This window comes from Populus euphratica, unplaced genomic scaffold (assembly GCF_000495115.2).
Source record: "Populus euphratica unplaced genomic scaffold, PopEup_1.0 scaffold190.1, whole genome shotgun sequence".
Lineage (NCBI taxonomy): Eukaryota > Viridiplantae > Streptophyta > Magnoliopsida > Malpighiales > Salicaceae > Populus > Populus euphratica.
The window spans coordinates 314,985-329,916 of record NW_011500068.1 but is presented as its reverse complement, the minus strand read 5'-3'; the positions used below and the strand labels follow the sequence as shown (position 1 = coordinate 329,916).

Sequence of the window (14,932 nt, the reverse complement as noted above, 5' to 3'; positions counted from 1 at the left end):
CTTTCCCTTCTCTTAATTCTTTACTTTCACATAAATTATAATTATTTTTTTATTTTAAATTTGATATGATAATACAACAATATATTTTACAATTCCAATTTTTTTTGTTTCATAACCAAGAAATCATTTAAAAAAAATAAAAATTTCAAGAATATAGATTGAACTTTTATTTTCTCATTCAAATCACAAATTTAATAAAACATTGATAGTCTATTTCTGCTAGTTTGATTTTGTTTTGTTTTGTTTTTATATAAAAATTATGATAGTTTTTAAGTTGTACTTAATATATGTATTTCAGAAATCTTATCTAGTTCTAAGAATTGCAACCCTATTTTTCTTTTAAGATCATTGAATAATAAAAATTAATATGTTCAACTTGTCTATACTATTCATAATATATTTCGAGTCCAAAAAACTAAATTGATTGAATTTGTATTTTATAATATATTAAAAATTAAATTACATATAATTGTGGTAAAAATCCAACTCATTATATCCAAGATCACCCTAGAATCAGCAAGATATTCATAGGTTCATGATTCTACTGGCCATACTATTTTCCATGTGTGAGAAAAGGGAATTTCGAATTTCCTACAGATAATCTCAACCTTTAGCTTCGTCGAATTTGAAGCATTAATTAGTTATATTTATGCCTGCATCTTGTCAGCGTACACCGATCAAGCCGTTTTCCTTTCCTTATACTATCCAAGTGATATATGCATCTTGTTACGAATGAAATATTTTTATTTTTTATACAAAAATTAATATATATATATATATATATATATTAGTATATTTCTGTAGTTCAAAAAATTTAAGTTCAAATAAAGATATATATGCATATATATAATTAAATAAATCAAGAATATTTATATAAATAGATAAATAAATAAAAAGTTATTAATGATATCTAAAAATAAAATCTGAAAAAATAATATATGAGTGTATATCAAGATATTTAATCTTGAAAGATAAAATATTTATCTAATTATGCTCACTAAATTTATTTATTAAAATATTTTTTTATTCAAATAAATGATAATGAAAATAAAGAAACAAATTAAATTGATAGAATAAAATAAAAGAAATAAATAACACTAGGGATGCAAATATTAAAAATATTATTGAAAATAATTTTTTTATTTTTAAAAATAAATTTCATCCATATAGAAGAAGATAAAAAAATTATAGATAAATCAAAAAAATTCTTTAAATTTAAATACATAACTACAAACTAATTGTAATTTAAAAAGGGCCCTTCAAACAAAATGAAAGAGAGAAGGGGTATTAATTTATATACAAATTAAAAGAATTAGAGAAAAAACATAAAAAATATTAATTTAAAAAAAGAAGTAAGGGCTAAATATTACTGGGTCTAGCAAGCTAGCTTGTCCCAACCCACCTGGCCTATTTTGTTAGGGTTCACGAGGATGCTTGTGTGATTGGGCCCTCAATTTTTTTCTTTGCTTTGCATTTGGGGTTTGTCCCAAGTTTTTTCTGAAAAAATCATTTGATTTGCCTAGATTTCAACCATTGTTGTTGTTAAAAAATCAGGGTTTAGTTTTTTTTAAGAAAAAACTTATTTTCAACCTGTTTTTTACTTAAATCATTGTAGGAGTTGTAATAAACCTATCTATGACCTTAAAAAATCCAAAAAAATCTTCCAAAACTAAAATCAATTATAAATAAAAAATCAACCCAAATTCAAATCTATTTTTTCATGAATTTTAAAGATAAAAAAATATCTAATATGAACTTTTCTTATTAGATGAAATTATTTGACATAAATATCATTTATTTTGGTGGTATAAATTGGTATCAACAACACTTAGGAATCTAGCGACCGCTTTTTCTTATCTCTCAACTAGAGATTTTTAAAAAAATTATACCAACATTGAATTAAAAAAAATATTGAGGTACTAAAATTATAGGAAAATTATAGGAAACTTATGTCACGTCACTCATATTTGAAATCCTTTTCATTTCACTTTTTTTTTATCCCATCTTTTCATAAAAAATCAAAATTTAGTAGTCTTTAATTTGGACTAAGTTGCTAGAAAAAAAAAGTTTAGGTATGAAATTGAAAATACAAATTTTTTTGCATAGTCCATCTACAATTCATCTATAATAATATAATAATATATAAAAAAATAAATAATATAGCCTTGAATAATAAAAAACTCATAGCTAGTAGAGTTATACATAATAAAAGTGAAATAGATAGTGGTTAATTCTTTGAAGCAAAAGCAACTTATAGATATAGTACTATATTTATTGACATGTCTTATTATTCAAATGACAAATTCATTGAAGCTTGTGTAGAGTTTGTTTCATTTACCCTTGAGTTGATAAATCTAACGATAATTTTAACTTGAGTTTTTTTTTATATATATTTTGTGAGTTTTGTAGGAAAACTCCATGTATTTCTGTCTCTATCTCTTATCTACATATGAAAACTTAGGTTTTTGTTACATGAAAAAAAAAAAATAGATATATTAGGTGGAGTGATTTTCTCTTCTAGATAAATCCTTTCTGTATAATTTATTTATATGTAGAGTTTATTTTAGAATATAATAAAGATTGTTTTTTAAAGTGTTTTTTATTTGAAAATGCATTAAAAAAATATTTTTTAATTTTTTAAAATTTATTTTTAATATCAATATATGATGAAAACGGTCTAAAAAATACAAAAAACAATTCAAAATCTTTTTAAAATACAACTGAACCACAATTCGAAACAGTGCTGAAATTAAGTGAAAGATTAATTCTTCTTATTTCTATATCTCCGCATAATTTTGTACGAAACCTAAGCATGAAACATAAAAATTGAGTCCAAGCCAAAAAGTTTACATAACTAAAATCACCCTATTTATTTGAGTCTTGCAGTATTAATTTTAGTGAGGGGTGATTATTAAATCTTGAAATCTTTTATTGGTTTGAGTGGAGAGTATTTTTCACTTGGAGATATATAAAAATAATTTTTAGTGCAAAATAGATATATTAAAATAATATTTTTATAATTTTAAATATAACAACATCAGAATCATTGAAAAATATTAAAAAAATACTAATTTAAGATTTTTTTAAAACAAAAACATTTTAAAAACAATTGCAAATACAGTTAAAAACACAATAAGAAACTGGAAATTAATGGTGTCGATTCACCCTTACTATTATATATGTATATAAAATAAAAAAAAAGGGACCCTGGCGGATAACCTTTGGCTTCTCTCAAGGACGGTGGCAAGTAGATAAAATTAAAGAAGAGTTGGCATTAGATACCTTGTCAACGCACATTGAAATAAATTTTAGTGGCCAATCAATCTATTTTCTTTGTTTTAAAGTTTATTTTAGAGTGCTGTTGGAACCTTGTTAGTCAAATTAAAGACTAATCAAATCTTTTTAATAAATGTATAAATGTTAAAGGGAAGTAGATTTCTTTAACCATGAAATTATTTCTTTGAATAACAATAATAATAATAATATAATAATAATAAGAAATGGAAGGACTTTAACTGTCCAATTATTCCTTAAGAGTCACATATATATATATTTTCACATAGCTTCCTTGCCAATCAAACGCTATATTATAATTATTCAGAGAGATTCCTTGCAAATTAAGAAATTAATTAAATAAATAAATAAATAAATAAAAAGTGCTTCACAATTAAAGGACATAGGATGTAGCATTAGGGTGTATAATTAAGACCTACAACCTCGAAATGTAAAGTCATTGATTTGGGCTCATCCCCCTGGGAGCAAGGAATCTGAGTTTTGTCTTATTTTTCAGGATCCCCTCTTGCTTGGCCTCCTAAACACATAATACTGATGCTATAACCATGTGCGTGCGTGTGTGTGTGTTTGTGTGTCAATTACGCCTACTTTGAAGGCTTCTTAATTTCAGACATGGTACAACTATCAGTTCCTTGCGCACTGAAGGGTGGTCTGCCAGCAACTTCTGAGTTCATGTCGGTATTTTTTTTTTTTTGGTTTTTTTTGTTGTCACAATGTAATAAATATCATATTATTTTTTATTGAATTTATATAATTTATTTTATAATATATCCGCCATGAAACTTAATATAGATGGAGTGTTTTTATGATATTACTCCTGTATTGCCTGTTATGGACTCGAAATACAAATCTTAACACCACTATAAGAAAATTAATAGCTGCAAGTTGACTCTCTTACTACCTACGCATGTATAAAATTATATACATATAGATTAATTATCTTCTGTTAGTAGCTTTATTAGTATAGAGGTACTAACAAGTATATTAATATTAAAATATAATAGATACTTGTGTGTTGATTAAAATAATATATATCATATCGAATATAATTTTGTTCAATATGAGTACTCGAAAAATAAAATAATATGAATAAATATTCAATAAAATAATAATTGTTCTTATCATATAATCAACGTATTGATTTATCTATATTAAATACATTTTAAAAATTATCTCATTCACACAAAAAAACAAAAACAAAAGAAAAACAAATGCAGAACTGGAGGCTACTGATAATCTTCAGGAGGAATGTTAACAGAACTGGATACATAAAATACCAAAAAATAAATTCAAGCAAAATATCATAAAAAATTTAAAACTATTAATTTAGAGATCTAAATATAAATATTCAGTTAAACTGTTTCACCCAATTAATCCAAATATAACTCAAACTAATCGAATCTAATATATTCACTAAAACTTTACTGTTAGGTTAATTTAATTGATCAACTACCATTACAGGCTGACTGATTAATCAATTTAGAGTTGTCATTCGACTTGTAGCAAATAATTAATTGATTAATTGATTTAAAACAACTGGTTGACCAGGATTTCTAATGTCATGATTAACTAGTTTTTAAAATTACAGATCACATAAAAACAAAGCATATTCTTCGACAACTCATTATTCTATTTATTAAATCAGCTCATTTTATATCAACTAATACCCTAATACTTTAATTAAATTTCTTAAATCATTCATCATCAATTCAAAACAAAACTTATACACTTCTTAAATCTTTTCACAGTCAATTTTCTAATAGAAAAAAAGGGAATTGCTTGCTTGTTTATTCAACTTTTCTGGAATAATAAGTACTATTTTCTTTAAATATCTAAGTTAATTGGGTTGGATTTTGAACTGAAATTTTGACTAGCGTCTGTTGGGCCAAAACATGTGTCTTCCATTTTAAATAGCTAATCAATGTTGGAAAGCAAATGTGAACAAGTTGGAAGTCGGCACCTACGAGATGAAGAAGAAGCAATGTGCAAATTGAATGAAGTTCAGGCACCTGCAAGATCAGTAGTAACATCAACGTGCACGGTTCTGGCGCCAATAGTATTTGCCTATCCGAGTCAACAAGCCCTTGTCATGGTATTCTAGATGGGTCAGGTATACGAACGCAACCTGCTTTATCAATGATGGCGTCTCTCATCGATCAGGATCAAAATGTGGATGCCATTGGCGCACAGCAAGAATATGATCCGAAACCATCCCAATAATACTGTCCTGCAGTTATCCTCATAACCAGATACAAAATCATTGCCCAGATTTCGCTCCATCCTTTAGCCTCCACTGACTGAGAGTAGGCTTGCAAGTAGCGGTACCCTACTCTCTTCCCCAACACCTTAGTAATTACGGTTTCTTCCTACTTTTTATGTAATCTCCTTTTCTCAGCAGCGGACAATCAGATCGCAGTACAATCCTCCTCCTCAGAACAGTATCCTTCAAACAGTCCTTCCTCGTCGACTCTGTCCCCCATAAGAGTACTCTTACAGGACTTGCACTTCGGCTCCTCCATATTCACTGGCTACTCGTCCTCTCTGACAAAGCCCGTTCCTTCCTCATCCATGACGTCTCCAACACCAACTTTTACTTTTTTGTATCACCACGTTCCTCCAAATCTTGCTTTTCAACAGATTGGGTGTCCCCTCGCCGAACACAGAGTGTGTACATTTTTAAGATAGTTGATAGCCCAGCTTCCTCTCTAAATTTAGATCATAAACTAGGTATACACTCAAATTCAGGTGCAGGACTTGCTGAGTCCTTGAATTTTCAATCTGGGATAAATCTAATCTCCATCATCTATTCCATTGACAATTTATATGCTAAAAGTCAAAATTCATATTTATTTTGCTGTTTTCGGCTAGACACTTGGGATTTTTTGTGGGTTGGGTTGCCTCGACCTGGCTGTGATTATTCACGTTATTAGTAATTAATTAGTCTTAATAGCCATTTAGCAGTGCCTACCTTTGAGAACTCAAAACCAATTGCTTGTTCCAGAGCTCAAGATTCCATAAAGGATGGAGCAATATAGCTGAAATGGGTGAAACAAATGCGAAAATTTTCATTCAACTGAACAATCAGGGGCAGGTTCTTATTAATACGTTCCCTGATTCCCTCACAACCAGAAAGGAAAAGCCTAAACTTATTTGGGAGGAAAAGAAAAAGAATAACAGACACTATAAGATAATCCTGCAGTAGAATAGGATTAACTTGTATAGCAGGGGAGGGGGGGAAGAACGGTGGCTCGATACTTGCACAGGAAGACATCATAATATGAAACAACGGCTGACTAATAAGGGGCAGAATTCCTGGTACGGATCAGTCCAGATTAGCAATTACAGCATCTACAACCTCTTGTGTGGTGCTGTCTCCACCAAGGTCTTTGGTTCGACACTTCCCCTCAGATATTACATGCTTCACTGCAGTCTCAAGTCTATCAGCAAATGAAGGAAACTGAAGGTGTCTCAGCATCATGGCAGACGAGAGGAGCAAAGCCACTGGATTTGCCTTCTTTAGTTCCACCATCTTTTCTTTTCCCACGTTTCCAGCAGAAGCACCTTGCTCAAAAACAGCATAATCAGCTCCCACATTACCTGTAGTCGCCAAAAACTCAATAAATTATGAGGCAAGCTTATAGAGCTGATAATAACAGAAAAGGTCCAAAGGACGTGGAACAATCAAGCTCCTAACAGCTTCCAAGATTAGGATTCCTTAACCTACAACTCCTTAAAGAAGGTAGGGAGAAGTCTTCTGCAGAATTAGAACTTTAACCAAATTCATACCTCCTGGCATGACACCAGTGCCTCCAGCTATACCAGCAGCTGTATTTGCCACAAGATTGCCATAAAGATTAGGAGTAACCTGTACATAGCATAACAGAGCTTTCATTAGTGAAAAGGTCTAAAGTCAAAAGTGCCAAACAGTTGACAATCAAGCATGCATAAGGCTATTGATTGCAGACAGTAGTCAGTGCAAGAAGCCCAGTGAGGAGACGTGAAAAGACAAAACTGCAAGTCTAATTCTCAATTAGTTTACACCGTGGTTTTAGCATCCTTGTATTATTAAACAGGGTGCTTCATTTAATCACAAGACAATTTTTTCCCTAACCATATGAACTGATAATTCTCTCAACACAGCAAATGCTACCGAGAGACCTGCTGCTGAACAACAGACTTGTTCCAAAACCAAGGTTGCATACCAACACCATAAATACATAGAAATCACCTAATAATGAATAACATCCCCCATAGACACCAATTCAAACAATAATGAACAAAAGTTTTCAAAAAATCACTTACCATCACATCAAATTGCTCAGGTTTCGAAACCAGCTGCATACAGCAATTATCCACAATAATCTCAGTATACTTTATACTCGGATATTTCTTCGCAACCTCTCTGCAAGACTCCAAAAACAACCCATCTGCAAGTTTCATAATATTTGCCTTATGCACTGCCGTCACTGTCTTCCTATTATTCAAATAAGCATACTCAAATGCATACTTCGCAATTCTCTCCGAGCAAAACTTTGTTATCACCTAAAAACACATTCGTCACCATCAACACACCATTATATATAATATAAAACCGAACAAATCACACACAACAAAAAGTAATTATTCAAAATGAAACAAATAATCGTCAAATCAGTTTTATAAGATTTCAATCTACATAAACTCGAACTTGAATAAGCAAAACATAATTATCACAAGAGAGACTATTGATCATGAGGGGCTATAGAATAATACTAGTTTAGCCATCAAATCAACATGTCCCTTTAGTGGGTCACAAATATTCAACGATCATGATAATTAACAAAACAATTAACAAATCATTAACTAATGATTAACACAATAAACAACAAAACAATTCACCAAGTCAAACAAACAATAAAGGTTGATTACTTTAAGGCTTTCAACAACACCAGGAACGACCTCATGCTCAAGCCCAGCGTATTCCCCTTCAGTATTCTCTCTGATAACAACAATATCAACATTTTCGTGCCGTGTAGGTAACCCTGGCAAATTAAAACAATTCACCAGCGAAGCATACAAATCCAATTCCTTCCTTAACGAAACATTCAGCGAGCTGACACCACCACCGACCGGAGTCCTCAATCCTCCTTTCAGACAAACTTTGTTTTTCTTAATCGATTCGATAACTTCTTCCGGAATGCGATTCATGTCGCCGTGGACTTCGTATTTCTCGAAGTAAACCGGTGCGTGCATCGCTTGCATTACTTGTTCTACTGCGCTGGTGACTAAGGGCCCGATTCCGTCTCCGGGGATGAGGGTGACTGCGCGTGGTGTTCCGTCTCCGGGTCGCGGCATGTAGGTAACGGGCCGGGAAGTTGGGATGGGGGTTAGAGAGAAGGAGGTGGTGGGTTTGGTTAGGGCTTTGAGGAGGGAGAAAGGCCGGCGAGCCATGGAGGCTTAGGGATTTTTTGTGTTTGATTTTTGGAAATTAGGGCTTGGAGGCCATCAAAGGAGAGGGAGAAAAGGGCGGGTAATTTGGTAATCGAGGAGACTAAATAGGAAGGAAGAGGAAAGTGAAAATGTTGAGGAAAGTTTAAATTTAGTCCCTATTGTATATATTTATTCTCAGTTAAATTCTAAAACAGGAGACTCTATCAATCAGATATCAGATGTTTTGAAAGCTTTCAGTTAGGTCCTTCGGAGAATATTTGTTAACATTGTCCATATAATAAATATAAACATTGATAAAGGATGCTGTTGTCAATAACTGTAGGAAAGATTTGGGGCATGTTTTTGTTTAACTTTTTTATTTTATATTAAATAATAAATGGCACTTGAGTAATGCTGCCTTAAACTTGGATGAATATGGTATGCATATCTAGATTTTTTATTCATTAAATAATAATAAAATAGAAACTCAGATTTATGAATAAATATTATAATTTTATTTTATTACTCTGTAATGAATTATGAAATATTTTTTAGGGATTTTGATTTTTTTTTTATATTTTTGGACCATCTTATATTGAAAGGCCTAGAAAAGAAATCTCTCAGCAATACCAATCCGGATATAACCCAGCTAAGGACTCGAACAGCTTAATAATTTAATACAAATAAAATAAAATAAATAAAATAACAAGGTTTTACTTACATCAACCTGCCTATATGTTTTAAGTAGTGTTTTAACACTTTGTTTTAATTAAGGGAATTATATCCTTCATTTGACAAAAAATATATAAAAAAATCGAGCTAAATTCAACCCTTCATTGTTTTGAGAAACAATTTTTTTATTTTTTAAGAGAAAAATAGGATTCAATGTTGAATATATCCTGTGTTCCTCTTTGCTACAGTCAGCTTCGGGCCTTCAAAGGTTCATCAACAGTTAAGAGAAGCTTACACCTACAATACCATTTACCTGCTGCCTTGTCTTTGGTCGAACAATCTGCATCGTAATTGCCTGTAAATGACACCACACCACATCACATCAGGGTTCTTAATTTGGAAAGCTTCCCTCCCAACAATTTATCCTGGAAGGTGATGGGATATTTGAACCTTTTAAAGCTACAGCGATGATTAGGGCAATTATAGAGCTCAATTGGCAGTCTGCATATGGCAGTTTGGTTTATCATTCTGCATCGGAACCAGGATATTACTCGGCATAGAGCACCTAAATTCGGTGACCCTCAAACTCAAACAGTTGAGTTCAGAAGATGATGAAATATACAATGAGTACCCACCCCTAGTTGTCACCAGTAGCTATTTCTTCCAAAGTTTTGCAGCCTGATAATGAACAATGACAAGGAAATGCCAACATCTGATGCCTAAGTCATCAAACAACAGATCAGATAAAAAGGAAGGTTGGATTAAAAGACAATGACGGCAAAACCATAGGCATCCTGATAGATCGCCTACACACGCAATTATCAAGCACTCAATTCTTCATCTAACAAATGTTGAAATAATTGAACCTTCATGCATACACTGTACGGATTAAAACTAACAAATAATTCTCTAGCAATCACATTTGCGAAAGAAGAAATGAAATATTTTTTTTCTAACCATACAAAGATTAACTTCAATGAAGCTCAGAAAACCTTTTTTTAATGGCGGATACCATCTCTCAATATAATGAACATAAAAGGGATCCTTCCAGAGTGTCAAAGAAAGTGAAAGTTCTATTTGAGAAAGCCTCCATATAGCGTTATACGCAAGAAATAAGAAAACCTAATTCTCAGCTATTAACCAGCTTCAAAACCTTTTCTGCCAACAATCCATTTATGCTGAATCAACATTCGTAGCTCCTTTTTTTCACGCATCAACCATGAAACAGCTGGCCCTAAAATGCATATACAAAAATACCTGAACTAGAGGGTTGGAGCAGGAGAAGCCACAGTACTACCCAATCCCATCTTCTGCCCCAATAATGTAAGCTGCTCAACGAACTCAATTCCAGTGAGGATTTCTGTTGTTCCATATATAACATGCTTGACAGGCTGCTGACGCTGTGCAAATTCTTGTAAGCTTCCATACTCCATATAATTACCACCACCGATCATAAACACTATAGCTTCTTTAAATGGCCCTTTCAGATGGCTGCCACTAGTCCCAGAGCCTGACTTGGGAGCTCGAGGATCAAACACAAGGTAAGAATCCACATCAGGATTTGGCCTCCCCTCCATCAAAGCTTCCACAATCCTCGTTAATGCCAGCTGCCTATCACTAGATAATAAATTCTTCACACCAGCTGTCACAGCGCTAATTGACTGCCCATAAAGTTTTTCAGCCCAATCAACAATGTTACTTCGACTGGCAGAATTTGATGATGCCAATGACACATTTAAGGACTTCATTTTCTTCACATACTGGAATGCACAAGTATCAACCTCAGACTCCCTTAGAGAAGTTTCAATGGCTTCCACTTCTGACGGATTAATACTTTCAGAACATATAAGGTAAATGATTGCAAATCTGAGCTTATCCATCTTGGTTCCTTTCCCTCTAAGCACACCCAAAAGTTCATTCCGATCAATCCCTCCTCTGACCATCATGTCATTCTCTTTTTTCGCATAGGAATCAAGAGACCTCTCCTTGATCTCACCCAACAAAACAGTTGCAATGTTTGTGTGCTTATCAATCACCTGCTTCCGCTCTGTCAATTCAGGCAGCGAGTTCACAGCATTCATCAAATGCTTGGTGTTCCCAATCAAGTCCTTCCCATCAAACTCAGCCCCATCAGTTCCTCCAGTCCTCCTATTAACCTCATCAACATCCTTCTTATACTTGTTCAATTGAGTCTCAATTTCCACAGCAACTTCAGGAAACTCCAGGGACCCATTTGCCACCCAAAATGGATCAGAACTATCCAATTCATATGACCTCATCCCACCCTTTTCCCCTGGCACACTCAACCTGTTAAGCCTCAAGCCAAGAACATCATGAACAAGAGGAAGATACCTAAAATCATGTTGTATTCCAACTGACAATTCAAAATTTCGATCAAATATACACAAAACTGGCCTCTGAAATGAGCTGGCAAAACCCCCACCTTCTGTAAACAAATTGTTCTTCGACAATAAATGATCTCTCAACTTCTGATCTAACACTGACGCTACCATCTCTGCTGGCCCTCCACTTGGACACCTAATAACTGGCACAACAGCGAGTGTTGCCAACACACAAAATAACCCACTAGCAACCTTCTCAACAATCTCCTCAATCTCTCTATCACCAGCAGATGGATCATTCAACTGAACATAACAAGACTTCTGTGCCAACGAAAACAAGTTATGCTCCAAAGTCACAAACTCCAAATACTGGTCATGCACCTTCAAAATCTTATCTATGGACTCCGAATTCAATGTCCCAGATGCAAGATCCTCAAGAAGCGGACGAGGAATAGATGATGAAAAATTAAGGTGCAAGCTATCATAAAGCGAGCGTGACGCATCAGCAACAATCCTCTGAACATTAACTTGACTTGGTTGAACAAAGTACACAGCAGGGACATCATGGACAGGCTTTCGATCCTTGTCAATAAGGAAATAAAGAGTAACCCCATGTTTTCTCAGATCCTTGACTTGAATCAATGGAGATAATATATTTTGACAAAATTTATCATAGATCAAGATCTTGTAAACCTCTTCATTAGCAGTACCAGTTGCATTCAAAGGTTGGTTCAGATTTAGCATCCGGATTATACATTCTGCAGCCCCAAAAAAAATGAAATTACAAAACTTGCTCAATAAACACATCAGATTAAACAAAAAGGAACAAAAACTTTTAAGTGTAATTTGGGATCAAATCTAAATAATACAAAATGGGTTCACATCAAAATAAAAAATTACTCACTAAATACATGAAATTAAGAAAAAAGGAATGAACTTAGGAGGTTATTTGGGCTTAAAACTCAGTAGGAACAAATGGGTTATTGCTTCATTCCACAAGAGATCTAAAGAGAGATGGAGAAAAGGCACTGACCTGTTTGTTTTTGACGCAGATTGAGAGCCATAACAGTAGGAAAAAGGAAAAAAAAAATGAACTTAGTGAAATCTCGGAGTGTAAATTTGTTACCCTCTAGTCTCTCTCTCTTCAATTTATCCCTTCATTGTTAGCTTCCCTGTCTAAAATGGAGACATTAGGGGTTTGGCTATATATGTTGGATTCAATGACGTCGGCTTCATTATAGTGTGATCTTGATTATCCGATAGAATTATAACACGTCATATGTTTAGAATTCGTTTTCTTGACTTTGTTGACTATTACTCGACCTGACCAATGAGGAGCTGCCACCTAATTGACATGAAGCATTAAATATGTGGTCATCTGCCCGATTTTTAGGAACAGGCAAAAGAAGAGGGAGGGGAGTGTGGAGGAGAAGAGAGAGAGAGATTCTGGCTATGGAAAAAATATTGTGTTTGAGAAACAAATATTGGGTTTTAAGGCATGGAAAGAGCATTCCTAATGAAAAGGGTCTCATTGTTTCCTCTATGGTGTTACTACCTATCTTTTTAAAAACTCTACCTTTTATTCCTAAACCTGTTTCAGTGATTGTTTATAACCAGTGGGTGATTTTATAACAGGAAAATGGGATCAAGGAAGAATACCAATTAGCAGATGAAGGTGTTGGTCAGGCAAAGTTGGCTGGAGAATTGTTCCTTAAGGTGTGTATTTCAATGTGAAGATTGCATTTTTCAAAAAGATAACATTTTTCATGTTTTATCCTTCTAATCTGCTATCAGTTTTCCTATGTATTCTATTTGCATAGACTAGCTGGTTCTTAGGCTTTGTTCTAATTTTATGGGTATCGTAATTCACAAAATAAAAGGGCAATTCTGATTGTATTTTGAAAAAAATTGACACCTTTTTCGGACAAATCCTTGAATTCCTAGAGTTAGAGAGGTTTAAGATATTATAGTCTATGACTTGGGGTTTTTCAATTTCATAAGCAGCAAAACATGGAAGGTCCTTTAGAAAAACTAAGAAGTTCAGGTTTCTGATGATGTTTTGAATATTCAAAACTGTTGAAGATGCCAAACCTTGGGTTTAGAAGGAATAGTTGAGTTGATTATGTGAGTTTTCAAAATTATGTACTTCAACTTGCTTTCTATCCCTGTTTGAGCACTACCCACAACTTTTGCAAACTTTGTACTGTAAAGACATAAAAGGACCAAAGAAATCAAAGTTTGGCGTGTCTTAAAATTGACAAGAGGTTATGGGAAGAAAGTAGTTGTTTCCTGTAGGAGTTGTGTTGAGGGTGGACAATCAATTACTATTTGCAAGAGAATATAAACGTATGCATGTCAGCTGGGAATATCACTCTAAGAATTATGCAAGAATGGGGTACATTGGAAAATGATGGTAGTCTGAATTTGGATAGGCTGTGGTATCACTTTGTTGGAAGCATTTTGGATGACAGAGACTGAAAATGAAAGATTTCTAGGATGTTGTTGTAGAGATAATTGATGTGTGAGAGAGTTGAAGGAAAGAATTTGAAAAGCCAATATTTAAAAATGCTTGATGTTGTTATAGAGGATGGTTTGACAAAAGGTTTTCTATAAACAAGGAGAAAGTAAAGACTGAACAATATGGCAAATGAGAGTGGAGCCTCTGGGTGGGGAGTTGGCACTTGGTAGCATACAAGGGCATATCATGCTGAGCATCAAATAACTTTGTTTATGCTTTTGTGAATTCCTTTTGCCAATGATATCAAGGTTGGCGGTATAAATAAGGAGAAAGCCACAATTACTAATGGCTTGATGGAACTCTTTCTTATCCCTTAGTAATTGGCTTTCTTTAACTACAGTTGTTGATTTCCCCCTTCAGCAAATTTAAGAGTCCGCTGCATATCCATCTAACTGTATAATCTGTGCAGGAATTGAAAGAGAGAAACATACCACTTGAAAGTGTTCGCATCTGCTACTCTCCATTTGCAAGAACGAGCCACACTGCCCAAGTTGTTGCATCTGTTTTGAATCTTCCTTTTGAAGGTCCTCAATGTAAAGTGAGTTACCTAACCCAATGAACATTCTTTATTTAGTGCATCTACTTATCTGCTGCACCGAAGTGCTTGAAAAGTGTTTTTCCTCATAATGCTGTTCACTAGGAAAATTATCTATAATTAGCAAGGGCTGGCAGACAGATGTTATGCCCCCCCGCCCCC

General features: G+C 33.6%; 3 protein-coding genes across 4 annotated transcripts in view; 1 reads left to right on the top strand and 2 right to left on the bottom strand.

Annotated features, from left to right (window-relative positions):
* Positions 1-6,335: 6,335 nt before the first annotated feature.
* Positions 6,336-8,849, bottom strand: LOC105108334 (isocitrate dehydrogenase [NAD] regulatory subunit 1, mitochondrial-like). 2 transcript variants are annotated; one of them, XM_011002606.1, is made up of 4 exons: positions 8,233-8,849; positions 7,597-7,836; positions 7,081-7,159; positions 6,336-6,891 (listed from the first exon to the last, which is right to left on the bottom strand). In XM_011002606.1, the coding sequence occupies exons 1-4, from the start codon at positions 8,722-8,724 to the stop codon at positions 6,617-6,619; spliced, it is 1,086 nt and encodes a 361-aa protein (XP_011000908.1). In that variant the 5' UTR covers positions 8,725-8,849; the 3' UTR covers positions 6,336-6,616. The 2 variants fall into 2 exon arrangements, with proteins under 2 accessions (XP_011000908.1, XP_011000907.1); XM_011002605.1 differs by having other exon boundaries at positions 8,203-8,842.
* A 1,337-nt stretch (positions 8,850-10,186) lies between these two features.
* LOC105108331 (SEC1 family transport protein SLY1-like) lies at positions 10,187-12,940 on the bottom strand. Its single transcript, XM_011002604.1, has 2 exons — positions 12,751-12,940; positions 10,187-12,475 (listed from the first exon to the last, which is right to left on the bottom strand). Exons 1-2 carry the CDS (start codon positions 12,779-12,781, stop codon positions 10,638-10,640), a joined length of 1,869 nt encoding a protein of 622 aa, XP_011000906.1. The 5' UTR covers positions 12,782-12,940; the 3' UTR covers positions 10,187-10,637.
* Positions 12,941-13,099: 159 nt separating this feature from the next.
* The window catches only part of LOC105108330 (metal-independent phosphoserine phosphatase-like), a 3,083-nt gene continuing 1,250 nt past the window's right edge, over positions 13,100-14,932 (top strand). Inside the window, exons 1-3 of the mRNA XM_011002603.1 lie at positions 13,100-13,262; positions 13,353-13,433; positions 14,645-14,773. Of these exons, the coding sequence (XP_011000905.1) occupies positions 13,170-13,262; positions 13,353-13,433; positions 14,645-14,773 (303 nt within the window). The 5' untranslated portion in view covers positions 13,100-13,169. The remainder of the gene's footprint in view (positions 13,263-13,352; positions 13,434-14,644; positions 14,774-14,932) is intronic.

Coding starts and splice junctions, on each gene's coding strand:
- LOC105108334 (XM_011002605.1), bottom strand. CDS start 8,724: ATGGCTCGCCGGCCTTTCTCCCTCCTCAAAGCCCTAACCAAACCCACC. Junction 7,837..8,202: donor GTGTTGTTGAAAGCCTTAAA/GTAATCAACCTT, acceptor ATGTGTTTTTAG/GTGATAACAAAGTTTTGCTC. Junction 6,892..7,080: donor CACTGGTGTCATGCCAGGAG/GTATGAATTTGG, acceptor TGGCGACTACAG/GTAATGTGGGAGCTGATTAT.
- LOC105108331 (XM_011002604.1), bottom strand. CDS start 12,781: ATGGCTCTCAATCTGCGTCAAAAACAAACAG. Junction 12,476..12,750: donor TCTGCGTCAAAAACAAACAG/GTCAGTGCCTTT, acceptor TTGGGGCTGCAG/AATGTATAATCCGGATGCTA.